The 26,274-nt window shown below is 37.9% G+C and overlaps 1 protein-coding gene across 5 annotated transcripts in view; it reads right to left on the bottom strand.

Moving 5' to 3' along the window:
* LOC127412493 (neurotrypsin-like) overlaps positions 1-25,764 on the bottom strand; it is a 43,332-nt gene extending 17,568 nt beyond the window's left edge. For 4 of the 5 annotated variants that reach the window (XM_051648907.1, XM_051648904.1, XM_051648902.1 and 1 more), the window contains exons 1-11: positions 25,195-25,764; positions 22,909-22,951; positions 14,365-14,607; positions 12,066-12,204; positions 11,790-11,968; positions 10,486-10,633; positions 8,913-9,091; positions 8,613-8,754; positions 8,031-8,245; positions 736-877; positions 363-629 (exon numbers count right to left, since the gene is read on the bottom strand). In XM_051648907.1, the coding sequence (XP_051504867.1) occupies positions 363-629; positions 736-877; positions 8,031-8,245; positions 8,613-8,754; positions 8,913-9,091; positions 10,486-10,633; positions 11,790-11,968; positions 12,066-12,204; positions 14,365-14,607; positions 22,909-22,951; positions 25,195-25,260 (1,763 nt within the window). In that variant the 5' untranslated portion in view covers positions 25,261-25,764. Of the gene's footprint in view, positions 1-362; positions 630-735; positions 878-8,030; positions 8,246-8,612; positions 8,755-8,912; positions 9,092-10,485; positions 10,634-11,789; positions 11,969-12,065; positions 12,205-14,364; positions 14,608-21,335; positions 21,411-22,908; positions 22,952-25,194 lie in introns of all 5 variants that reach the window. The other variant, XM_051648905.1, reaches the window with a different exon arrangement.
* Between the last annotated feature and the right edge of the window lie 510 nt (positions 25,765-26,274).

Below are 26,274 nucleotides of genomic sequence, written 5' to 3' on the forward strand. Positions count from 1 at the left end.
AGACTCTAATCTTTTGACTCAAACAGGTTTCAGTGTAAAAACATAATTAGGTTTCTTACCAGATTTAGTTTTGTTGGTGTTTTTCCCAAAGACAAACTCAGCTGTGATTAGCGCCATGTTGTTTTGTCACATGACTCAATTTACTGACATCACAGCATCTTCTGAACTGAGATCAGTCATTTTAAATGAAATTAAATTATGTGTTGCATATAGCGAATCCAAAATACAACATCCACGCATGTGTACATGGTGTCGCACGAGTTCTCAAGTAAAATTTTTCTTATTTTACGAATGTCTTACTGCACAAGACAAAAATGCAGAATAAGAAAATTGTTGTTTGCAGTGTATTTGATGTTCATTACCGTAGAGACTTGTCTCCTCCAATTATCCTTCTCTGCCGCCTTTGCGTGTTGGGTCTCAGACCACATTCCTGCTTGTCTTTTATGGGCTCAGTAATGTAGTCACAAATGACCCCTGCATCTTCACTGTGTCTGCAATCATGGGCGCCTAAGTCTAGAGCTGAACACTCCCCCAATGAAGCCTCTGTCCCAACACACTTCACATTATCCAGATGGATGGGCCCCTGACCCTCGCCGAAATAAGCCATGGAACGGGCCTTGGAGGCCCCACTGGTATTGAAAATTATGAGAGATAGGAACAAATTAGTTGTGTATGAAGTTTTTTTTTTTCATAAATGTCTTCTTCATCTTGTATGATCACATGAAACATGCTTACATGAATCCTAGTTGTCTGCAGACTATGCCTGCATTGATGTCATCCCAACCATCGTCACACACACTTCCCCACTCGCCATTAATAAACACCTCCACACGGCCCTCCTTGCGGCTTTCACCATTAACCAGCCTTACAAGGGGACCTGGAAACACAGCATAGCTAGAAACAGTACAGTAAAGACTTGAACAAGTAGTGAATATATGAATGAGAATGAAATTAGCAGATTTTTTTGTTTAAATGTATCAAATTTATTCAGCTAAACTGATCCTTCAGAATAGAGAAAATAAGAAATGCACATGCCATTAAGATCTGCTGCCATAAGGGGGGACCTGGGTAGCTCAGCGAGTATTGACGCTGACTACCACCCCTGGAGTCGCGAGTTCAAATCCAGGGTGTGCTGAGTGACTCCAGCCAGGTCTCCTAAGTAACCAAATTGACCCGGTTGCTAGGGAGGGTAGAGTCACATGGGGTAACCTCCTCGTGGTAGCGATTAGTGGTTCTCGCTCTCAGTGGGGCATGTGGTAAGTTGTGTGTGGATCACAGAGAATAGCGTGAGCCTCCACATGCGGAGCCTAACAAGCACAGCAAGCCACGTGATAAGATGCGCGGATTGACATCTCAGAAGCGGAGGCAACTCCGCCACCCGGATTGAGGTGAGTAACCGCGCCACCACGAGGACCTACTAAGTAGTGGGAATTGGGCATTCCAAATTGGGCAAAAAGGGGATTAAAAAAAAAAAGATTTGCTGCCATATAGCATGAAATCACTTCTTTCAAATGAGAGCAATAAATTACTTAAAGGGTGGATTCCATTAACCTTTACACATCTCCAACTTTTGCACTGATGAAAGATTACTTTTGCATTGAAGTTCCCAGCCAGTTTGAGAGTGGACACTACGGATGACCGCAAAATATCTACATGCTCACACAAAGGATGTCTTTTATAAAGTTTACGGATTGTGTAAGTCATGGTATATACGTTTATGCAGCCTCCAAGTGAATTGACTCGACCACCCGGGGAACTGGGATGCCGGTTTTGTTTCTTTTTGTGTTGGCTCCGCCTAGTGGCTGGAGCTTGTTCTGTTGAATAACACTCCTTTGGAACAGCTGTGGATTAATCTGTTCGTTCTTCGTGCTTACTCCTCCTGCTGGCTGTAGTTTGTTTTGTTGAGTATTTTTAGGGGACATTGGAATGATTACGTCATCCGCTGAACTCATAACAGCTGGCTCACTGAACATTCGTCTGTCTGTCTGAGGAATCTGAACGGTTTATATCAGCTGGAATTTGTTTTGTGGAAGATCACACCTTTGAGACAGTCCTATGAATTAATCTACATGTCCTTTGTGTTCATTCTTCCTATTGACTAGCCTTATTTTACAAAGTATTTTCTGTTATGTAATTTAGCCTCACAAATTTGTGAGGCAAAATTGAGCAATTCAATGGCAAAGTTGTCGTGGGGGCTCGTGGGCGTTCATGGACCTTTTGAGTTTAGAGGGATTGTCGCCGGTTGGCGTTTTCGTGCGTGGGGTTAATGCGCACGTTTTTCTTTTTTCTGTTTGTTTTGTTCGGGGGGAAGTTCAGGGTTTGATTGTTTCACAAATGGGTAATGTGGTCTGTATAATTTTGTTTTTGACACACAATTTATTTTTTCTACTATATCAAAATGTCAAATGTTAATATGGGTGGATTGTCTCTCTCCAGATGGAATGTGAATGGGTTGGGGCACCCCATAAAAAGAAGGAAGTTTATTACTTTTCTTAAACGTAAGAAATATGATATAGTGTTTCTTCAAGAAACACATCTCTCCCCGCAGGAAGCTGAAAAAATTGGGAAGATATGGGGTGGACATGTTTTTTTTAGTGCTGGCTCAATTAAGAGCAAGGGAGTCATTATATTGGTAAATAAACATCTACAATTCAAATTTCTCAAACAGATTAAAGATAAATTAGGAACAGTCATTATTGTTTTAGTTGAAATTCAAGGGCAAAGGTTGATTTTGGCTAATATTTACACATCTAACGCTGATGATCAGGGCTTTTTTATAGATCTTGAAGGGATGCTGCAAGCCGCTGGAACCCCTCATGATATAATATTGGGAGGAGACTTTAATCTTTTGATGGACTCAGTCCTTGATCATAGTGAAGCAAAAGTGTGTAAACCCCCTAGAGCAACACTGAAAAAATCATGGTCTTACAGATATTTGGAGACTTTTGAACCCATCCGGTAGGGACTATACATTTTTTTCATCAGTCCATAAGATTTATTCTAGAATAGATTTTTTTTTGGTGTCCAAGTCCCTCATTTCATCTGTTGTTGATTGCTCAATTGGAAATATCTTAGTCTCAGATCATGCTCTGGTGAGTTTAGAGGTGTTGTCATATACAGAGAAAAAGAAATCATATAGTTGGCACCTTAATGTGTCCCTTTTGCAAAATCCTGATTTCCAACAAATGTTAAAGACTGGAATCAATGTTTATATGGAGACCAACTGGTCCTCAGTATCCTCTGTGGGTATGGGTGGGGAGGCACTTAAGGTGGTTCTTAGGGGTCGGATTATACAGTATGCCTCATTCATTAAAAAATCCAAAGCACAAGAACTTGTGGAGTTGGAAGGAAATATTAAAAGTGCCGAGGCAGAGCTGAAGCGCCGTATGTCAGCTGATGGCCTCAGAGAATTGACCCGATTGAAATATAGATATAAAACTATTTTGTCACGGAAAGTGGAGTTTTGGTTATTCAGGGCAAGACAGTCATACTTTGAGTTGGGGGACAAAGCAGGAAAACGTTTAGCTAGATATATAAAGCAGAGAGAGTCTTTTTCTACCATTCCCTCAGGGAAATCTGGTGGTGGTGAAATATTTACCTCGGCCATTGATATTAATAATACTTTTAAAGAATTCTATTTTGATCCCTATAGTTCCAGGTCTTAATCCACTTATGAAGTTATTAGGAACTTTGTGGAACCATTATATCTCCCTAAACTGACGACTGTGCAAAACAATTCTCTTGATTCTGAGATAACCTTGGAGGAGCTTGATGAGGTAATTAAGGCCTTGCCTACAGGCAAGGCTCCGGGGCCTGATGGCTTTTCCTCTGCGTTTTTCAAATCTTATGCTACAGAACTGGCTCCACTTTTGTTTGAAGTTTATACGGAATCATTAAAGAATGGAAAGCTTCCTCCAACCATGACACAAGCCCGGATCAGTCTGATTCTAAAAAAGGACAAAGATCAAAGAGTGTAAAAGTTACTGCCCAATTTCCCTGATCCAGTTAGCTGTAAAAATTTTGTCCAAAATTCTAGCTAATTGATTAAGTTATGACACCACTTATACATATAGATCAGGTGGGGTTTATTCGAGGCCGTAGCTCTTCTGATAACATTAGGCGTCTCATCAATATCATGTGGTCAGTAGCGAATGATCAATCCCCGGTCGCTGCCTTGTCTCTTGACGCCAAAAAGGCGTATGATATGGTAGAATGGGATTATCTTTTTAAGATTTTGGAAAGGTATGGGTTCGGGAGTACATTCATTGGTTGGATTAAGTTATTTTATAAACACCCTGTTGCAGCGGTACAAACAAATGGGTTAATTTCAGATTATTTTTCTCTCGATAGGGTCACCCGGCAGGGTTGCCCTCTTTCCCCATTAATGTTCTGTCTTGCCCTGGAACCATTAGCAGCCGCGATAAGAAAGGAGGATGATTTTGCAGGGGTGATGGCGGGAGGTGTGGCGCCTAAGCTTCTGCATTACACAGATGATATTTTATTATTCGTCTCCGACCCTACTAGATCTATGCCTTGCCTCCACAGAATTATTAACTCCTTTTCCAAATTCTCAGGATACAAAGTCAATTGGTCTAAATCCGAAGCTTTGGCTTTGACAGTATACTGTCCAGTAACAGCCTTCCAGCCGGGTGCCTTCCAGTGGCCCAAACAGGGCATTAAGTATTTGTCTGATTTAGTCAGAGTTAATTTTGATCCCTTAATAAAAAGGTTTTCGAATGATGTGGACAGGTGGGCTTCATTACACTTATCGATGATTAGGAAGGTTAATGTTATTAAAATGAATTGTATTCTAAAATTCAATTACTTACTGCAGTCTCTCCCTGTAGATGTCCCCCCTCTCTTATTTCAAGCAATTTGATAGCATAGCGAAGTCCTTCATTTGGAATGGTAAGCGTGCCTGGTTAAATTTCAATAAGTTACATAGGCCGATTGACAAAGTTGGGTTAGGCCAACCAAAGATTTTGTTTTAATATTATGTATTCAGTCTTAGACATTCGACTCATTGGTCGCTTCCACCTGAGAGAGCTCCTCCCTGGTTTTGTATTGAAAAGGATGTTTTTGCCCCTATCTCGCCACTGCAAAGCCTTTCGATTAAATTAGCTGGAGAGGTTAAGTCGCACCCTGCTATTTTGCATTTGCACTCGATAGTGTTTCATTATGATATTTATTTAAAAGTAGCCTCGAGCATATGGCTGAACCCTAAAATATGTATTAATAAGTCCCCTTTCTGTTGGTCAGATTGGATTGTGAGGGGGGTTAATACACTTGGTGACCTATATGAGAGTGGAGTATTGAGATCTTTTGAAAATTTGATTCAACATTTTGGGATTCCCAGATCTCAATTTTATAAGTATTTACAACTGCGCCACCTGCTCTGCTCTGTTTCTGGGAGTAGCATACACCCCCCCTAGAGCAGCAGATATTCTGGAAGTGGTGATTGCTGCTTTTGGGAAGGCTCATGAGGCATCAGTGTATTACTCCCTGTTAATTCAGAGTCTGGGGGACGGAGCTTTAAATTCTCTCAAAAGATTATGGGAGGGGATCCTAAAAAGCATCAGGTCTGCATCTAGAGATGCAAGGATCCATCTGATGCAATTTAAGATTTTGCATTGGTTCTACTGGACCCCCTCTAGGTATAGGCTTGGTCTTAAAGACTCACCCACCTGCTGGCGATGCCAGTCAGAAGACGGGGACACAACCCATGTTTTTTGGGGTTGTATTAAGATTCAGGAATTTTGGTTGAGGATCCAGCATTTTGTGTGTGACGTACTGGACACTCAGTTTTCATTTTGCCACAGACTTTGTATTTTGGGTGATGGAGGGGTCCTGAATATAGGAGATACATATATGAAAAGCTGGGTCCTAACCAGTGTGATGATTGGCAGACAGCTAATCCTTAGGGGTTGGAAGTCAACTGATGCACCCTCATTTCGTGAGTGGGGCAACGAGTTGGGTAAAGTGGCAGCTTTCGAGGAGATGACTTCCAGATGGCTGGGGAACCTGTCGAGTTATGGCAGAAAATGGGGCAGTTATTTGTCTCATTTGGAGAGGTCCTAGTGTGGGGCAGTGGAGGGAGACAATTTATTTATTTTTTTGCATTTTTTTCCCCTATATGTTGAAATGTGTCTTTTTTTTATGTACTATTTGTGTGTCTGTTTATATGTGTATATGTGTATGTGTGTATGTGTGTGTGTATGTGTGTGTGTGTGTGGGGGGGTGGGGTTTAAGTTGATTCCTAATGTATAATTTTGTGGTTACATTTATTTTTGTCTGTCTTGGACTCAATAACAAATTTTAATAACAAAAAAACTTTACACGTCTCCTAGCGATGAGTAATATTTCACATTGATAGCAAAAATGCTGTGCAAGGTGACAAAATCTCAGTGAATCAAAATATATCTAATGTTTAATATACAGCAATTTGGAGCTGGATTTTGGACCAGTGCAATTTCACTATGGCCAAAGCTACCCAGCATGACGAGACAAAAATAGCAGAATCCCTTAAAGAAATGTACAGGTCAAATTTCACCCAAAAATCTAAAGAAAAAAATTATATTTGAAAGATGAAGGCTATTTTAACCTCATTAAGTTTTTAGGGTGTTTTTAAAGATTTCTTGTTTCAGGAAAAAGTTTATGATAAATTCTGACACTCCCCACCTAAGAAACTGCAGAAAAATTACAAAAACAACTTGAGCCAAAAATGTACTTTTATTCTTATTTTTCTGATTTGACATTGTATAACTCAGGGTGTAAATAAGGTGGCTAAGATAAACTGCTTTTGTTTTATCGAGTTAAATTTTGTGTTGATACGACAAAGTTCATTCATAAGTTATAGCATTACAAAAATAATACATCCTAGTGTCAAAAAACATCTCCAAGTATCCAAAAGCCTCTCCAAACAAATAAAACATAATCACTGTACACAAGAACTAATTACACAAGGAAACACAAAAATGACTAAAGGTTTGCATAGCATGCAGACGTGATTTTAGTAATGAGATTTAAAAGAATGAGTTTCATTCTGTGAAATTTAAGTCATCGAGTTTGTGTCATATACTTGGCGCAATCTCCTGGTGGCCATATGTAATTACAGTGATTGATCAAATGACTCTCTGCCCTAATATGGAGGACTATCACCACTGGTTGGAGCAATCTGAACCAAATCCGATTGGTTTAGCATTCCATGACGCTACAGCATTTCCGATGACGTCATCTAATCCTAACGTGCTTTCCAACAATATATGACAAAGCATATGACACATTGATGAGTTTGATGTTTTTACTGATTACAATAATATGTACTGTGCAAAATCAAAACGAAACACTTCTGATTTGTCTGCAAATTTCAAAACACTTGTACAGTTTTGGTCATAATGCCTACATGCATTGTAAAATAGAGATTCCATGCTTTAAAATGATACCTATTTTGTGTTGGGCAAGACTGTAGTTATTAATATTTTGCTTTTTTTTTTTCTCACAAGCCCGCCAGCAGTGCTTAAAGGGTTATGGACCATTAAATATTTTGCATTGTTACATTATTTTCATTATGATTAAGTATACAATTTAGCATATTTTCCTCCCAACTTCTCAGAAATGAGAATCTATAAATCAGTAATGAAAATCATTCAGTCTGTACCCAATAATGTATTTTTAAAATTAAAATCAGCATAAATTAAATTCAGTAAATTAAATACTAATATGAAGTGTTCTTACAATTTTACTTTGCAATACAAATTATATAAGACAGACAGACAGATAGACAGATGATAGACAGACAGACAGACAGATAGATAGATAGATAGATAGATAGATATTATTTCTTATTTTTTAATTTTGATTTTTGGGGTAAAATAAAACCCAGATATGTCTTGGAAAAAAAAAACATGGACATGGATTAACATGGAAGAGATTTATCGCTTGTTGTTTTATTGCATTCCATCTGGTTAGGACAAAGTGTTACTCTTTATCTCAATAAAACTGATAAAAGTGTTTACATCGGGTTTACACACCTGTGACAGGAGGCACTTCAGGGATTTCATTGTTCTCTTGTTCTCTCTCACATCGTATTCCCACATCCTCACTGTGGGAGCAGTCATGCTTCCCCCACTCACCATGAGCACAGTCCAGCAGAGAGCTCTCTCCCCCTTCACATTTCACCTCATCCAGCAGGATCAACCCTGTACCTTGCCCGTACATCCCATCTGGAGCCAGCTCAGCACGCCCTCTGTTGGACAAATAATTGTATTTCAGCAATAAATTACAGAGTCTGAAATGCTCAACTTTTAAACTGAATGAAACAACACAAGTCAAGTTTTTTTATTTTATTTTATTTTATTTGACCGGAGAGTGAAAGAATAAACAGCAGATGGCCAAACGTGGGTACTCTGAAGAAGCAAAAATATTAGATCATTTTTAACAGGTTTTGAGTCACTGCATATTAATTCCTATGCTTTCATTTGTGCTATTTTCATGTCTTTACTATTATGCTAAAATGTGGAAATTGCGCATATTCAAATAATTTGTAGGTGTGTCCTACTTTTCACTGGTAGTGGATAAAAAATGCAATCCACCAAGCATAATAAACAACCTACCGGTAACCCAGCTGTCGACACACCACCTGGGCGTGGAGTCCAGTCCAGCTGTCATCACACACTGTGCCCCATTGTCCAGCATGATATACCTCAAGGCGCCCTTCCCACGGGCTATCAGCTCCTACTAGACGCAACACTCCATCTATAGCAGCATTAGTACTGTTAAGCGATGTACTTATCTACACCAATAAAACACTGATAACAGGGCAGGACTTTTGCTCCCTACAGTATTTTCAATGTGTTATCATAAGTGTGTTGATGTTGTTGTCTAACATAGTTCTGACATAGAGTCATCTTCACCTGTATATGGGTTGCAGGACACTCCGGCATCCTCCATATGGTCACAGTTGTGCCGGCCCCAAGGCGCATGAGTACATTCCTCAAGAGAGAGCTCATTTCCTGTGCAGTGCACCCCATCCAGGAATATTGGCCCAGTGCCCTGCCCAAAGTGTGCCCATGTCCACGCCTTTGGCACACCACTGAAAACAAACACTGCCCGTGATTCATTCCAATATCAAAACCACAATGAAGATACATTTGTTAAGAATATATCTAGGAAGTAGGGAAATTAAAAATAACGGGATAGAACTGCCACTAAAGAGTAGAATACAACAAAACTACGTTTCTTCCGTTACAGTGTAAGGTAATGTAGAAAGTGAACAGAGCAATTTATCTAAGTCTATGTGTGTATGTGTGTTTGTGTGTGTATGAACGGCTGCTTTAATCTCAGGAGAAAACAGAACTGAAGGCATTGTGTTAAAAGGATGATAAAGGGTAAAATCAGTGACTAAGAGTGAATCCTGGCACCCTATAAATTATTCATACGCTCCTTCCATTCATATATATTAATAAAGTTCACTCACTGTGTGTGTGTGTGTGTGTGTGTGTGTGTGTGTGTGTGCAATAGGACTGCCCTTTTAGCCCACATATTTGTGCATTATATCCACAGTGACTCTGAGCTCTTGTAAATACTTTAAGCTAAATCAGTTATGAAATGCCCTAATATTGCTCCAAACCCATATGACTTATTTCTTATGTGGAACACAAAAGAAGACATTTAAAAAAAGTCTTCACAGAGTTTAATTGCCATATAATAAAAGTGAATATTGACCCTGGTTGTCAAGCTCAGAAAAAAAAATAAAAATAAAACACCATTAAACCACAGTAAAAGAAATCGATATGTCTCTATATGGCACTATATGTCTTCGGAAGAAATACGATTTTGTTGTGCCTTGAAGAGAAAGAAATTTAAGTTGTTATTCACTTTTGATTGCTTTTGATTATTGATTGCTTTTACTGTCATTTTATGGTGTGTGTGTGTGTGTGTGTTTGACCAGAGTCACTATTCACTTGTATTGTATAGCAAATAAAACCCATAAAGCCTTTTTAAAAATTAAAGCTGAAGTATGTAATTTCTAGCACCAACAAACAGAATTGCAAAAATAAACATCGTTTTCAAAAAAGCTTTCTGAAAACATCCCCTGCCTGCAGTTGGTCAAACAAAGAGATAGTCCCACCCCCAACTCACACCATTGGTTGAGTAACGTTGTTTTGTGGGGTCTAAACTTGTCGCTCAAAACAAACAGAAGAATTTTCATAGCACCACAGAGACACAATGTTTACAGTTTTTAAGAAAATTAACCTGTGAATGTTTACTTATAGCTGTCTCTGCATATTAAGCTGGGAAAGAAGAAAGTATTTGAACACAGACAAAGTTACAAACTTCAGCTTGAACCTTTTGTGCCCCATGGAAGAAAGAAAGTCATACTGGCTAGGAGCGACATTAGGGTAAATAATATCCACATTTAAATTTTTAGGTGAACTACTCTAATGCTATAAGACATATATATGAAGATGTGTTTATATTGCTTACCCCAATCCCAACTGTCTGCAGACCACTTCAGCATCAATATCATCCCATTCATCATCACAGATAGTGCCCCACCTCCCGTTTTGATACACCTCCACGCGCCCTTCAAAATCCTCAAGTCCTCCCACAAGCCTTAGGGGGGCACCACTGCCTAAACAAAACACTTTAATCAATCAATATTCAATTAATAAACACTGAAGTGGAGAATGATTAATTAATTAACAAAATATGTCACCATATTCACAGCAGAAGCTATTTACATCAGTAAGGAATCCCTTTTAAGTCTTGCACATATGGCAGAAAGATTTGAAGGGTAACGCAGATGTATGTGTGTGTGTCTGTGTGGCACAGGATGAGGAAATATATAAGGACCCTTGGCAAACCCTCAGAGCTCTCAGATTGCTTTCTCCTTCCTAATGTTTTTGTGTGAATAACTCACAGCTCTCTCTAAATATACCTGACCCTGTTGCAAAAGTACCACCCACCCCCCACACTCATACATACTGTACACATTACAACAGGCACACTGTTGATGAATTCTGTCTTCATTTAGCTCCACAGAAGACCTGTCCACTCTATAATGCTGTTGCAAAGATAGATATAGAAGTATGAAGTTTGAGCAGATACAGAAAGCTCAGCTGTTGGTTTACGAAGTGCAATTCTGAAAAGTGAAATTGAGAACATGTAACAAAGATAACTTTTCATTTCTTCACGCAGTTTAATTCTCCCAACTTAAATATGCATGTGTCAATATAAATACGTCAGTAAATGTGTTCTCTGACAAACACAATATACAATAGCCCTAAAAATATGCACACTTCAGCCACACTTAAAATTAAAAAGCTAAATTTTTTTAATCAAAACATTTTACAAAATAAAATTTGTTAGGTTTTAAGTGATACATTTGTTTTAACAGTATAGCAAACAGTATCTATAATGTCAAATTTAGTGAAACATGTCCATAGTTAATATGATGAACTACACATGCAGTTACTCTGCTAGGACACCTGTGTGAAGTTGAAGGAAAATGACTTCATATATCTGCTAAAAATCACCTTGGGACCAGCTGGCTAAAAATTATTACAGAAATGGCTTCTAACATTAACATTAGTAAGTTCTTGCACTGTTTGTTTGCAGATTGCACATGGTTTGATACACATTGATATACATTGTGTGTATATCCAAATACATTTTTGAGGCTACTACACATCATAAAGCATTAGAAATGAAATACAAATATATTCATGATAAAGTGGTTAAATTAACACACATGAATAATAATCACAATACAAATAAAACAAACGTACCCTTAGGTACATCACAAACCACTCCAGCTTCATTGCCATGGTTACAGTCGCCGGAGACATATTTCCGACTCCGGCACTCCAGCACAGAATTTTCATTGCCATGGCAGCCAAGACGTTCAAAGTGGAAGAGGCCAGAACCAGGTCCAAAATAGGAGTGCCGAAGTGCAGTGCCGATTTCACTGTATGATATTAGCAGGTAATAACATTATAACACAAAGTGTGTGTTAATCAGGTATGAGCCATTAGATGATAATGAATAGAGTTTGCAGCTCATACCCGAGCCTCAGTTGTCCACAGATTACACTGGCATCTCGGTCAGTCAGGTGGGTGCCACATACTGCTCCCCATTGGCCATTCATGTACACCTCGAGGCGGCCACTCTTATTGGATGAACCCCCCACCAGCCGTACTGCACCTGGAAAGGTGAGTGTGGAATAGGTATAAAATCAACTATATTACTTATATATCTAAATATGCTAAAACAACACAAATTTTTTATTTTTGAACAACACTTTTAAAGGGATAGTTCACCCAAAAATGAAAATCCTCTCATCATTTACTCACCCTCATGCTATCCCAGATGTGTATGACTTTCTTTCTTCTGCTGAACTCAAATAAAGATTTTTAGAGTATGTTTCAGCTCTGTAGGTTCATATAACGCAAGTGAAATACCAACATTTTAAAGCTCCAAACATCAGATAAAGGCAGCTTGAATGTAATCCATAAGACTCCAGTGGTGAAATCTATATCTTCAGAAGTGATATGATAAGTGTGGGTGTGAAACAGATCAATATTTAAGTCAGTTTTTAATATAAATCCTCCTCCCTGCCCAGTGGATGGCGATATGCAGGAAAAATGTGAATCACCAAAAACAAAAGAAAAAGAATGTGAAAGTAGAGATCGATAGTAAAAAAGGACTTAAATATTGATCTGTTTCTCACCCACACCTATGACAACACTTCTAAAGATATGGATTAAACCACTGGAGTCTTATTGTTTACTTTTATGTTGCCTTAATGTGCTTTTGAAGCTTCACAATTTTGGTACATGTTCACTTGCATACCTACAGAGTGAAGAAAGACATTATATCTGGGATGGAATGAGGGTGAGTAAATACTGACAGAATTTAAATTTTTGGGTGAACTATTCCTTTAAGTGAATGAGTTGTACTCATTCAATTCCAATGTTTCGTTTATGAACGATGCAGTGTTTCCTGTGAATGAGTTGAATCAATGATTCAATGACTAACTCATTACACACATTTGTCGCCATCTACTGGTGTAAAAATGTAACCTATCTAAACGGTTACTGAATGTGTCAGTCAGAATGTTTACATGTGCAGTAATAAACACGCTACAGCGGGTTTTTGTGTAGTCGAGATACAGTTTTCATCTGTCCAACTATACATGACACAATGCTTAATCGAATATTTTCTAGCCTTTTGACGACTTAAAAAAGTTTGCAGTTCCTTGTTTTTCATCTGTACGTTTAGTTAAGAATGTTGCACGTCACCTCCGTCTTTCGGAGCATGCGCTAGCAATGCCGAGGCTGATTGTAGTTCGATTAACGTGTATACATGCAGGACGAAGACAAGCATTTTCTAGTTCTGTTAGTCTGAATTTGTCAAAATCAGACTGGTATGATTTCAGTCGGACAAAAAACACAAATTATTGATTTAGTCCAAATGAAATCAAACTTTTGATGTGCAGGTAAACAAACGAATCTCTTTAGTGAAAGGATTCAAAAGATTTGAGTCAGTGTCTTGCACTATAGTTAAAAACTTACCAAATTAATATGTTGCTGCCGCGTGTCATGCTCTCAGACATGAATTTATATATATACAGTACATATACAGTATACATGCTCTAATCATTTGAGTTTGTAACCGTGTTAAATATTATTACATATGATGACAGACAGAGATAACGACTGCTCACACAGATAAGGAAAACAGATTTCAACAACAGCTTGGTACACAACTGCAGACACAGGAAGGTGATGACAGATCAGCACATAGAAATACAGAGGGCGAACAGAAACTTTCCAAATAGAGGCCAGGGAAACAGAGTAACAAAAGCACACACTCATATATGTGAAATGAATCTGATTGATGAAGCATAGACAAGATAAATAGAGGACAATAAAAAGAGAGGGCAGACAGAATCTTTGACTGCTGCTGGCTCACTGACAGACACATTGTTTCCTGTACAACAACACCTATACTAATCTATGAATGGTGTGACACCAATATTCACCAGGACAAATTAATGTAAACAAATAAACACAAATAGCACGGCCAATCCAGTAACAAATTGCATAGGTCAAACGATGTTAGACAAGAGCCATCCGTAATGATAACGGCAGGAACACTTTTTTAAGCTGTTGGTTGGTTTGTCATTGGCTTTCGTTCATCTCGGACCAATGGAAAACAGGTGGTTTTGGGAAACCTGTCATTATTTTTGCAATTATGTTTGGGGATGCTAAGGGCTCAGAAATTATGCACTTGAGCTTTAAACTGAAAGTAAATCTTTTGAACTATATCTCAAAATGTGGAAAGTCACAAATGAGGACTCACCCTGGTGGCAGTCGCAGTAGGTCCACCCAATGGCTCCTGACTTCTGTCTGAAGAAGCACCAGGGGTTGGACTCACGGTCAGGGTTTCTACAGTAGTTGTGGTCGCCAAGCCCACGGTTGGGATATTTCAGCATGTAGTCTGGAAAATCAGTCCATTTAAGACAGGAAGAGCCAGAGTCCGTCTGAGACACAGATCCATTGTAATAACCCAGTTCAGTGAAACCCCCAGAGCAGGACAGAGGGCCTATGACAAACACAGAGACACACACACAATTTATATGTTAAACTGAAGGGGCATAACAGAGACTATTTAAACTGAGACAAATGAAAGTCAACTCAATACATTGGCATGAATACATTACAGTAATTTGGCATGAATACATTTAAAAGAATGGCCTTAAATGATAGGGCCAAGCTTTATCTCAAAGCTGCAGGTGTTCCAAACTTAAGGTGGTCTTATTGGATCTCTCCTCTTTTAACTTCCACTCTATTAGTCAAAACCACTAGAGTCTCTCCTCTGGGTGAAGAGGGTGAGGACAGCAGTTTGCTGTGCAATATAATGATAACTTATTATACTGCTGGAGACTGCAAGACTTGTGAAGAATCGACCCACTATGAGTCACTCAACCAAAACTTCCATGCAGTGTTGTGAAGAGTTATACAATATTTGTGTATGTGTGTGTCATCACTGTGGGGATCAACACGGAATATGTCTTAATAAACATACTAAATTATGTCTTAATGAAAATCTAGAAATGCAAAAAGGTTTTGTTTGGTAGGGGTAGAAAATAGGCATCTTCTTTTCACTATGTGCAAATAGTGTTAGATGCTACAGTATTTACACCCCTAATTATAAACTAACATACAGTATAGTGGCATCACTGCAGCGTGTTTTTTGTGTTTATTTAGAGTCCCACAGTTACCCTACACCAACCCCTAAAACTAAACCTAACCTTCCCTTACAAAAGTTAATTACAAATATTTTTATTTTAGTAAAGATAATAATGACAAATACAGTTTAATTTACGCAGTTAGGATACGATACATTTTGTGAATTATTTACAATAATACATGTCTTTGAAATGTATTTTTCAGGCTATTTTTCATGTCTCTTTAAAAATGTAAATGCCCCTGCGCCAAAAGACCACTTAGCGCATGTCATCTTCACTGTGTGCTTGACTAACCTGATCGATTTAGTACAGCTCACACTTATAGGGTATCCGTGGGTCATTAAAAGTATTAAAGGGGACCTATTATGCAAAATTCACTTTTACATGGTGTTTGAACATAAATGTGAGTCGGCAGTGTGTGTACACAACCACCCTACAATGTTAAAAGTCCACCCACTCCTCTTTCTTATATTTCTATTAATCAAAAACAGTGTCTCAAAATGACTGGTTTTCGTATCCGCTCTAAAGTGACGTCACTTTAGAGCAGGCCACGCCCACGACTGGTGACGGACTCCACCCTATTATCATAGATCCTCCCCTGAGTGATCGACACACAGTCCGCCATTTTTTTCTGCGCTGGAGCAGCTACAGTGAGAAGAATAATGTCTCAACTTCATAAGCGTCATAAGTGTTCTTTTGTTGGCTGTAAAAGTGAACATAAGAGTCTTCATGTACTCCCGGCATCAGAGCCACTACGCAGTGGACAAGTTTTGTTTTTGAAGAAAATGTGCCCCAAAACATACCAAAATTCATGTATGTTTGTGCAAATCATTTTACACCGGACTGCTTTGTGAATGAGGGTCAATATAAAGCAGGATTTTCAAAACATTTGACTCTCAAGCATGGATCAGTACCAACTGTTCGTGTTCCAGCTTTATATCCTGAAGATGTAAGTATCGCACTTTATATTTTGTGAATGTTTACAAATCGCCTTTCCGAATGTGCTTGTTAGCTGATTCCACGGCTAATGCAGCTAAAGTTACCATTGTCTCTGACTGTATTCACGGAGACCAGAGCTATGTCCTTATAGCTTGTTTGCACATGACGTCACGTCACTGCGTTGCTGTGGCGTGAAATGCAGATGGAGGGCAGGAAGTGATTTTCTACATAAGAAGCACTATCACAAACTCAAAATGCCTAAGTTTTGCATCGTTTACAGTTGCTCATACATATATGGCTGAACTCCGGTATTTACGGTGTCAGTCATATTGGTTCTGATTTTTTGTTGCTATAGTATCCAAAGCACGAGCTGTAAAGGCACAGCCCAGTTCTGGAAAGGAGGCGGGGAGCAGCAGCTCATTTGCATTTAAAGAGACACACACGAAAACAGCGTGTTTTTGATTCCACCCAAAAAGAGGCATTTACAACATGGTATAATAAATGATCCGTGGGGTATTTTGAGCTGAAACTTCACAGACACATTCTGGGGACACCTGAGACTTATATTGCATCTTGTAAAAAGGGGCATAATAGGTTTGGTGACAATAAAGGTCTTAAATTACATTTCCCGAGGTATTTTTTGTATTGTTTTAACATTTCCCTCCTTGGGTCTTAAGGCTGAATGAAAACCTTCCATGCCTGGCAGATAGCAGCAAGAGTGGGCGTACGATTTTCACTTGTATGTGTACATCCAGTGAACATATCATCATGCACTGATCCTGTGAGTGCTGCGGGGCTCAAGATATTCCCCATTCATTTTCTCCATTGTCATTCCAACATTAACAGAATGAGCGATTACATGAGAGAAGACACATTTCGGAAAGTTGTAAGGTATCTTTCAACAAAACCTCAGATGTTTATTCATGTTTTTTTTCGTGCAATAATTTGGAGAGAGAGAGCACGTTGTTATCCTCTGTTTGACTGGCCAGCTGCCGCAATCTTTCACACACACCATTAAAGAGCATGAATACAACATTTATTGTTTGAATTTCGAGATAAAATGACAATTTGAAAGCTGAGACTGAAATCGTGTTTCTCCAAAAAACTAAATCTGACACAAATGATGGAGCGTGTCACATTTTGTGCATATGTAGCTGTAACTGGCGCTGTCCTGTGCTTTCACTGCGTTTGTATGTATGTGTGATGCCTGTGTTGTGCCGAATTTTGACTCCCTATATCCGTATGTTTAGGGGTAGGTGTAGCAGTGGGCTTTAGCGATAAGGGCAAATGACGGTTAGGGTTAGGTGGGATTTAGGGATAAGGGCCAATCAGGTAGTGGGGAGTCAGAATTTGGCAGGGACTAAAATTTTGGCACAACACTGGCAAGCGCTTCTGGACATAATTGTTTCAAAATAAAAGTCCCACATTGAGTGAACTAATTTTAAAATTAATATGAACATGAGTTACAATGTAAAAATAAAATATTTTGCAAAGATTATTTTAGGATATCCTTCATTTAGTGAAATGAACATTATATTCATATTCTTTATAAAAAAAATACAAATAATTAAAGGTGAATTTTAATATCTGCTACATAGCTAATAGTAAAACTGTACATATCAAACACAGTCTATTTGCAATTTGGAACAAAAGACACCTATGTTTGTGATATCTGGAGAATATGTATATATATATATATATATATATATATATATATATATATATATATGATATCTGTTGGAAGTTCCACCAGTGAGGAACAGAAAATGTGAATGATTGAGAAGGTCTTCAAATGGGTATAAAATTGTTACATTGGATATGCTGATACCTGCAGATTCCCTGACTTAACAAATATAGTGTATGGATCAATCCACAATAGAAAGACCCCACAATTATTTAAAAACAAACAAGTGCATGTATGTGTTTGTGTGTGCATGTGTGTGGTTCAGGGATAAGGACACTGAAAAAAAAAATCTGCATTATGAAATAATTCTGATTTGCTAAGTGTAGTTTTATTAACAAGGTTCGGGAGGAGCAATTTCATTTAATCCGACCAATCACACAGCCAGAGTAAGAGTATATAAACAGCTGCTTACCTCTATGTAGCATTGAGAGTTTCCAGCATCCCACCACCTCCCCATCTCCTCCTATCTATTTCATCAATACTAATCCAGTCCGGGGAGGTATTCGAGCTCAGGTCAAGTCTCGAGTCTCGAGCCTTTCGCCCCGGACAGCGAGCCACATATGTTTACACTATCCTTAATACAGTATTACATTAACTGCAAACTACTGAATTTGCCTTTACTTGCATGTATCTGTTAGTAAAATAATCAGGAAAAAAAATAATTCTTGAAAATGATTCTTATTAAAACCTTGAACTAAAACAAAAACTAAACAAAAAGGTGACCACATTATGTGGTCTAGACAAATCTCTTGTGAGAGAGCATTTTCTCATAAAGTTGATGGTTAGCATGCAACAGTTATGGTGACTGACAATCCAATTTCACAGACAACAATTCTTTTAGCATTCACAACACAGTAACTTAAGTCTAATGCTGTTCCCCATATGCTGCCAGTCTGTGTTTCATTGCATTCCTGGAAATGTGAATGTCCATCCACCTTGACAACAGAAGGATGTTAAATTCAGGAAGTTCCTTTTTGCAGTATAGTAGCATTTAAAAAGGGGACTGATCTGAGGTTTTAAAGGGTACTCACAAGTGGTGTTCTTTAAATGAATATTCTGGGTTTAATGCAAGATTAGCTCAATCAACAGCATTTGTGGCTTAATGGTGATTACCACAAAAAATTATTTTGACTCGTCCCTCTTTTTCTTGAAAAAAATACAAATAAATACAATTTAGGTTACAATGAGGCACTTACAATGGAAGTTTTTGGAGGGGTAGAAATATAAAGCTTATAATTTTATAAAAGCATTTCCATTAATTCTTCTAACGTTTCGTTGTAATCGCAACAAAGTTGTAAAAATGGATATATAACTGTACACAGAAAAGTATAGTTAGCGATTTTATCACACTAAAATCATGTTTACATGTATTGTGGAAATACTGTTTACACCTTTTTTAAAGAAAAGTCCAAATACATTTTTGTGGAAATCAACATTATGCCACAAATGCTGGTAATTGAGCTTGACTTGTATTGAACCCTGAGGCCAGGGTAGGGTAGCACCAGCTGTGCGTAAGGTCTTACTTAAGTTGGAATGTAAAGTTCGCACTAAGGGCTTAGTAACTTCTAGTTAGCTTGTTACTAAGTCAGTGCTTAATTTGGTTGCACCACCTGTTCTTACTTTACTCCGTAAAGTAATGCATAGTCGCATAATGACGTTTACCTGAATTGATCCAATAAGCAGCCTTCAAATTTTGAACACCAAAGTGTTAAAATGCCGTGCATTTCAGTTTTATCTTGTTACGGTTAGTGTTTAAACCTTGTTTTCTCACATAACTGTCAGCCGTTATAAATTATATCCCCATTTAAATACGATTCGTAATAAATTATGGATTTAATAAATAGTATATTCGGCCTATGTAAATAATATTATTATATGAACTGTATCTAAAATTAATAACAGGCAATAAATAAATACTGATTCAACAGGCTTGAAAAACTGACATTTATTCATTTTAATATCCTATATATTTTGTATGTGTTGAACCTTGACACCGGGCGACGCACCCCGAAAAGTGCACTGGAATCGGTTTCATGCTGAAGAGCCGCTAAGAAGTACGTTTTTTACATAATGTTCTCTCTTGTAAAAGTAAACGAGTGTAAATGTCAACATCATCATATATGTCTAAAGGATTGAAGTCTGTCACGCAAAACATGAGCTCATTGATGTTATTAAATATCATTCTGCTTTTTTATTCAAACCGTTACTCCTGGTCGAGGCTTCCGTAAATATTTAAAATAGTTTATACGTAGGGTTACGTTCTACCTAAGTTTAATGATGTAATGCTCAAATATTTAATTGTGCATAAATTGTGACTTAGTGTCCATTTACGACACAACTAGGCTAAGTTGTAACTTACGTATAGCTGGTGCAACCGGCCCTTGGTGCTTAACCCTCAGGGGAGAGAGAGAGAGTTGAGACCATTTCCCTTTTCATAAAGCCCCCTGTAGTACATGCCTCTCATCTCATACCCAGAGCTTTATGGGCTAAAATGCTTGCAGAGAACGCCTGAAAAGTATTCACACCTGTGAGCATGCATTTCCAAATTTACACTTAGCGGACACTTAGCCCAACCCTGTCTCTGCTTGTTTACATTTCTTTTAGATAGTCTTAGTGAGCTGAGACTAGATTATTTAAAGACAAATGATGGACAGAAAGGCATCCTGAATGGCTAAGATAAGAATATTATAGCAGAAGCAAGACAGTTCTAGCAACTGAAACCCTATTACACCCTACTCTTCTGTCTATATTATTCCAAATATACTGTAATTGTAAACAAATGCTGAAAGAATCCTGAAACAGTATAGTTTAACATCTTGTTAAAAAGCATTACATGTTTATCATCAAAAAAAAAAAGAAAAAAAAAGAACTGGACTTCTCTCCAATGTGAGCTGTTTTTAAAACTCCATCTATTATGATTGTCTTGATTTAAATCAAGCAAATGGAGCAGAAGAGGATGCCGTGGGTATCTGACATTAATGAAATGAAAAATGAAACAAAAAACGTTTCAATCTATACGAATCCAGTGGTTAAATCCATCTCTTTAGAAGCGATGTGATAGTTGTGGGTGAGAAACAGATCAATCTCCACTTTCACTTTCACATTCTTCTTCTTTTGTTTTTGGTGATATGCATTCTACATGCATATCACCACCTACTGGGCAGGGAAGAGAATTTATGGTAAAAACTGAGTTAAATAATGATCTGTTTCTCACCCACACCCCTTGGTGTAGAACTGGGGGTGACGGGGGGTGATTTGTACCCCCCAATCATGCATCTTGTCCATTTGGTCCCCCTCAATGTTCAAACCAAATCTACGCCATTGCCCACACCTATCATATTTCTTCAGAAGTTATAGATTTAACCACTTGAGTCATATGGATTACTTTTATTCTTCCTTTATGTGCATTTTGGGGCTTCAAAATGTTGGTACCCATTCACATGCATTGTGAGGACCTACAGAGCTGAAATATTCTTCCTAAAATCTTCTTTTGTGTCCAGCAGGAGAAAGACAGTCAGACATCTGGGATGGCATCTAAATGATGAGAGAATTTTCATTTTTGGGTGAACTATTCCTATTCATTTGAGCTGTTTAATAAAAATCTTATGGGGGTTTGCATAGATCAACACCCATCTTCTTGTATTAATTTTCATTAGCATAATACATGTGTTATAATACATATTAAACCTATGTCTGTTTATGTTTAATGCATATGTATTGTATATGTTTGTCTGTTTTTTGTCTAAGGCACATTCCATTCTGTGGCAATTTGAATGGATAATTAAGTGTAAACTAAACTAAACTAAACTAAACTATACTGTGTTGGCACAGCAGAAGTCTATGAGCAGAAAAAGAGCTATGGAGAATAGAATTGATCGTTTGTGTTTCTTTAATGTGTTTAGAAAGACTGGCCTTCTGTACAAGATTACGATTGAAAATAAGCATAACACACTGCTAACAGGTTTAAAAACTTGTTTAGGCATTACAAATAGTTTCCATTCTTGTACAATCACAGGTTAATAGTTCAGCAATGCCAAATCTTTTCTTGCGCACACTCAAACTCGTGACAGCTCGGGTTCCATGCTGTACATTGGTGTGTACATAAAGCAATTTGCTGAAATAGTATCAGGGTAGAGTTCCACTCATATTTCCCATGGTGTTCCGGTTATAGAGCACCAACAAGAGTTCTGATTGTGGATATCACAAGGGACTAAATATACAGTTATAAACAGCAGAGAGCTGGTAAATATCAAAGTTGGCCCAAATAAAATGAATCCACGGATGAGGCAATCCTAGAGGAATCTCACACTGCCCCAGCATGAACTGAGAGTAGGTTGAGGGTTTTATGGAAAGGCTGAGCATAGCTCAGCATCCTGCTCTAAGGATGTCAGCTCACAAACCTGTCCAGACTTGGAGGGCAAGGAAAGCAAAAAAGTTCATGGAATATGATTATGACACGTGAAATGTGTTCAAATAGTAACATTTTCAATCCCAAATTAGCAACTCAGAGCCCATCAATGTTACAGTTGTTTCACATCCATTCACTGTCATCAGTAAGTGTTTGTGCTTAGGTCATGTTACAAGCAAATTGAATATTGTGTTTCTGCCTGCAGCAATCTTGTCTGAGCAATTGTTGCGGTTGAGTATTTCTTTAACTCTGCCGTAGGGAACCATCAACTTCTCTTGACAGCAGACTGGCTTTGCATCAGTAAATGCTATATAGATATAGTGCCAAGCAGGGATGTGGACTTTGGCAATGATAGAGATGCTTTTCACCAGAAAAAATAAAAATAAAAATACAGTGATGTTTCAGCCACAACCAATAATGAGTATGTGGCATAGTAAAATTTCCCATGCAAATGATCATACAAAAGAGAGGCTGGTACTTCACCAATTCTTGTGAAAGATAAGGAAGACAAAAGAAATTCCAGACGGCTAGAGTCAGATAGGATTCCTGCTTGCCCCTTCATTTAACCACCAACAAATATTAAAATATGCAGACAGACTCATATCTGTGAATGGGAGTGCCTACCTGAGCTCTGCAGGGTTTTCATGTAGACAATATTTGGTCCTGCCTATGAAGACAAGAAAACAAAAATCAGTTCACTCCTATCACTTCTTTTCAAAAGAGTATCGAAAGTACTATGGCACTACCACTACTATGTTAATACCATATATTTCCTTTTTAGGAAATGTACCATGATAGAACCTTCTTTTTTCCAGTTTTGTTTGTTTACGTTATCCCAGTAAACTGCTGCCAGCCTGGAGCCTTTCTCCTCGGTGGAAGGCTATCAAAGGTATTCGTTGCTTTACGACAGGGAAATGTCTCATAAAGACATGAGTTAATAATGTGCAGCTTTGCTTTAGTAGTACTTCAACTGAGATCAAAGCGCACTTTCATGACCATCAAGACATTACTGCTACTGTGAGCTGGGAGTAGGCAGCGTTGTTGATTACAATGGGAATGTTCTACTTTTTGGCACGTCGCGTAATGAATGAGACACAAGTTCCTTGAACCTTCAGGCTTTAGTAACAGCAACAAGCATCTACTTAAAGTATAGTGTTGTTTTTCAGGTGCGCAAAGTTTGCCACACTTTACAGGTTTTGACAAAACCAAGATACTGATATTCTACCGACTCGGTTTAGGTTTTTTTATTAAAAATCCCTAAACTGAAACCAAAATGTCTGACTGTAACTCGAACTACAGCTTTCAGGCTACATCCACCAAACTTGGTACAGACCTTCAGACTGTTCTGACTCGGGTTGCTATGAATTTTCTAACTGATTGGAATTATGTTTTTCTCACAGTGGATCGATCGATCGATCTATCTATTTCAATTCAAATTCAACAATTCAAATGCACACAGACCCACACAAGGCCTTAAAGGGATAGTTCACCCAAAAATGAGAATTCTCTCATTATTCACTTACCCTGATGCCAACCCAGATGTGTATGACTGTCTTTCTTCAGCAGAACACAAATGAAGATTTCTAGAAGATAGAGCTCTGTCAGGTCCTTATAATGCAAGTACACAGGTGTCAGCACTTTGACGGTCCAAAAGTCACATTTAGGCAACATAAAAGTAATCCACACAACTCCAGTTGATCAATGAATGTCTTCTGAAGCAAACTGATACATTTGTGTAAAAAATAAATCAATAATTAAAACGTTATTAACTTTTAAAAAGCGCTTCCTGCCAGCAGCTGACGTGAAGCGTGACGTAAGCACGTCAGTGAGTTCACGCGAGAATTCAGAAGTGCTGCATATTTACAACAGAAGAACAAACGTCACATGAGAGTTCGGCCATTTCAAACAGCAATGTTTCTTACATAAACCTACCGATTCACTTCAGAAGACATTCATTGAGCAACTGGAGTCACATGGATTACTTTTATGCTGCCTAAATGTGACTTTTGGACCATCAAAGTGCTGGCACCCATTCACTTGCATTGTATGGACCAAAAGAGCTGAAATATTCTTCTAAAAATCTTTATTTGTGTTCTGCTGAAGAAAGACAGTCATACACATCTGGAATGGCATCAGGGTAAGTGAATAATGAGAGAATTTTCATTTTTGGGTGAACTATCCTTTTAACTGTCTTTCTATCTATCTTTCTATCTTTCTTTCTCTCTCTTGCCTATCTATCAAACTTCAAATAAAAAAAAAATTCAGACAAGGTTTTGTCAAGCCAGCATCAAATGTTCTTATTTTCTTTATATGTTTATATGAATGAAATATAGTAGGCAATAAGTAAAAGACAATAAATATAAAATTCTAAAGGGAATAAATAATCAATAGACTGCCTATTATAATGCAACATTCAACTGTATGTTAGCGGATTCATAAGGTAAAAATGCATCTGCATGGCTCTCATTATCTCGTGATTATGTAGATCCTCTTTAAAGAGCTGAATATATTCGGGGCAAAGTACACTTACACCCACCGAAAATGAACAAAGACCGCATGAGACTAATGCCCACTGCAAGACAAATTACCAAAATACTTTCACGTGACACACAGCGTTAATGTCTACTGAAGCTCTTATAAAACATTGCCATCATTAATGATAGATATTGAACACATAGAGAATGAGTAAGCGACACGATGGGATATTTCCAAAGTCCGCTTTTATTCGGGAAATAATGTACAATTAAATGTACAGTCATGTAGGCTATCAAATTTGAAACAAGCTTGTGCTGTCTGTAAATGCTAGAATTATTCAGATAAATAACCAGTTTGACTGTGAGCCAAGTATAAACAACAACAACAAAAACAAAAAAACTTCTATGTCAACAGAGTAAACTACGTTTTACGTACCTCGCCATAGACACAAATAGAGAAATGAAAGACAGTAGCGATAGAGAGTATCCCAGTGATATCCATCTTGTCATTGGCAATACATCCAACACAGCTGTCCCATCATTACCGCTGTCCCAAATTCACCTGCGTGGAGCCTCGAAGTGTTTTATAAATGTGTGTTACAGAAAAAAGAACATAAGAAATTCTGAGACAGGAGAAATGATCTATTCTTCTCTAAACACTCCTCCCATGCTGGGGTCTGACTGAGTCTCGGATAGGAGGTGACACTGAAAAAAGACACAGAGTCGGGCACCGCCACTCCAGTCGCTTTCCTCACCACAGTCCGAACGTTTATGGGAAATAAATATTTATGGAGCACACATCAGCGTACTTTGCATGCACACCGAGGTGACCAACTAGACGCGAAAATGTACTAAATTTGACTAAACTAAAGTTAGATTTTAAAAGTGTATTTGTTCTGTAAGATTTAGTATATTTAAGATTTGCATTTAGATATAGGCTATATTTACATTCATAGTCAAAGGTTATATACAGGTTCAATACAAGTTTAGCTCAATCGACAGCATTTGTGGCATAATGCTGATAACCACAAACATTTATTTTGACTTGTCCCTCCTTTTCTTAAAAAAAAAAAAAAAAAAAAAAAAAAAAGAAAAAAGAAAAAAGAAGAAGCAAAAATGGAAGTGAATGGGGCCAATGTGTAAACTTTAAGGTTAAAATACTCACTGTTTCAAAAGTATAGCCACAAGACACACAATATGTGTGTTAACATGATTTTAGTGTGATAAAATCACTTTTCTGTGTAAGGTTATTGCCAATTTTACAACACCATTGCCATGACTTAGTCAACAAACCCGGAAATGACCGTAAAAATAACAATATAAACAAATTTACAGCTCAAATAATACATGAGTTTTAACAGAATAATTAATGCAAGTGGTTTTATAAAATTATAAACTTCACAATTCTGTTTAAACCCTCCAAAAACTGGCCCCATTCACTTCCAATGTAAGTGCCTCATTGTAACCTTGATTTTTGCTTGTTTTGAAATTGTTTTATGGTAATCAACATTATGCC

Source organism: Myxocyprinus asiaticus, chromosome 21 (assembly GCF_019703515.2).
Source record: "Myxocyprinus asiaticus isolate MX2 ecotype Aquarium Trade chromosome 21, UBuf_Myxa_2, whole genome shotgun sequence".
Classification (NCBI taxonomy): domain Eukaryota; kingdom Metazoa; phylum Chordata; class Actinopteri; order Cypriniformes; family Catostomidae; genus Myxocyprinus; species Myxocyprinus asiaticus.